The sequence below is a fragment of the Euprymna scolopes genome, chromosome 9, assembly GCF_053919585.1.
Source record: "Euprymna scolopes isolate OS-2025 chromosome 9, ASM5391958v1, whole genome shotgun sequence".
Classification (NCBI taxonomy): domain Eukaryota; kingdom Metazoa; phylum Mollusca; class Cephalopoda; order Sepiida; family Sepiolidae; genus Euprymna; species Euprymna scolopes.
In genome coordinates, this window is record NC_136490.1 from 83,243,828 (window position 1) to 83,245,339 (window position 1,512).

At 40.3% G+C, this 1,512-nt stretch overlaps 1 protein-coding gene across 1 annotated transcript; it reads right to left on the reverse strand.

The window, feature by feature from the left end:
* Window positions 1-263: 263 nt before the first annotated feature.
* Window positions 264-1,025, reverse strand: LOC145284611 (uncharacterized). Its single transcript, XM_080133520.1, has one exon. It carries the CDS (start codon window positions 1,023-1,025, stop codon window positions 264-266), a length of 762 nt encoding a protein of 253 aa, XP_079989646.1.
* Between the last annotated feature and the right edge of the window lie 487 nt (window positions 1,026-1,512).

The window sequence follows — 1,512 nt, forward strand, 5'->3', positions numbered from 1 at the left end:
AACTGCTTACGTCAGCCACTATGAAAACATGGATAAACGATCTGCGTAAACCCAAGTTAAGGTCCATGTACCTCTCCCCATAAGTCCGTATTATCAAACCGTTTACAGCTCACAGTGTAAATTTACAGGGAGGAGACCTTTTGTCCACTGATGTTGCCGGGATAAGGGAAACTTGTGCCCCACTGTCCACTAAAAACGAGATGCCTGTATTTTTATCTACAACATAAAGTAGGCGGCCAGAGCAGGATGCACCGTCTGTCGGTTTAGGCTTTTCCCTGCCCCTTATAGTTGCAAGGTGGAATACAAGAGTTGGCATTTTCGCCAAATCTCTTGTGCTTCCAATAAATAGCTTCTTGCTTGCGTCCCCGGGACTGGCTGCGACCTCCTCTGCTGCCATGTCCCTGCTTCTGTTTTAATGATAGTCTGGCGATGTCTTCCGCCATTCTGTCCATACGGGCTTCCAACCGTTTTTGGCCCTCCATTAATTTTTCCAGAAGCTCGTCTCTTCCAGAGGTCTTCACGCTGGATACTGCAGACGATTGTGTGGATAATATGTCTGCAATGTGATCTGCTATGACGGCGAGTTGTTCCACCAGCGTGGACTCGTCCTGAGCAGTGATAGCCACCTTATACTCCGTCGGGATCCGTTGGAGGAAAATATGCTTAATGATGCTTTTATCCATCGCACCTTCAGCTAATTTTTGTAACCGTTTTAGAAATTGGGACGGCTTGATATCTCCCAGGGTCTCTTGTTCCAACAACTGCGAAATACGCTTATGTGTGGAAACAGTCACAGCAGTCGTGACTCTCTCCTTAAGTACATCGTACGGCTTTTCTGTAGGTGGAGAGATTATTAACTCTCTTACCTCAGTAATTGTATCCTGAGGTAAAATGGATGTGACGTAACAAAATTTCTCTGCCTGGTTGTCAATCGATTTTTGTTTGAAGAATAAATCGAGTTGAGCTAAAAACAAAGCAGGGTTGTTGCAAACTAACGAGGCATTAACGTTACAAGTTGTCGCCATTTTAAAAAAAATATATATTTATTTATTTATTTATTTATTTTACTGCACTGGAAACTACAACAGCCTAGCAGCAGGGCATGGAAAGAAAGGAATAGTAATAATACAACATGGAGGGTAAGGAGGCACAGAGACAGAACGCAACGTACTCGCCCATATCAGCCAATCCTGTATCAGGAATACCGACAGCCGTTTCAGGAACGAAATTTTCCTATAAGGGATAATTTAGTTTTGAAAAAAACTTGTTGCATTTGTTGTGCCCGATTAAAACAAAACCCTAGTTCTATCCTTATTCTATCGACAAAAATATGTAAAGAATAGAAGAAAAATCGTGTTGCTATCTTAATTACGCTACCCTACAAATTTTTATTTAGGGAATAATAATTAGAATTCTAGAAATAAAATTTACATCCTAACTTTTTCTTATTGTTCATAAAAATATTATTTTACTTTTTTTTTTTTTTAACAGAACTTATTATTATGTATGTGC

Bases quoted from the DNA above. Each gene is read 5' to 3' on its own strand.
- LOC145284611 (XM_080133520.1), bottom strand. From the start codon at position 1,025: ATGGCGACAACTTGTAACGTTAATGCCTCGTTAGTTTGCAACAACCCT.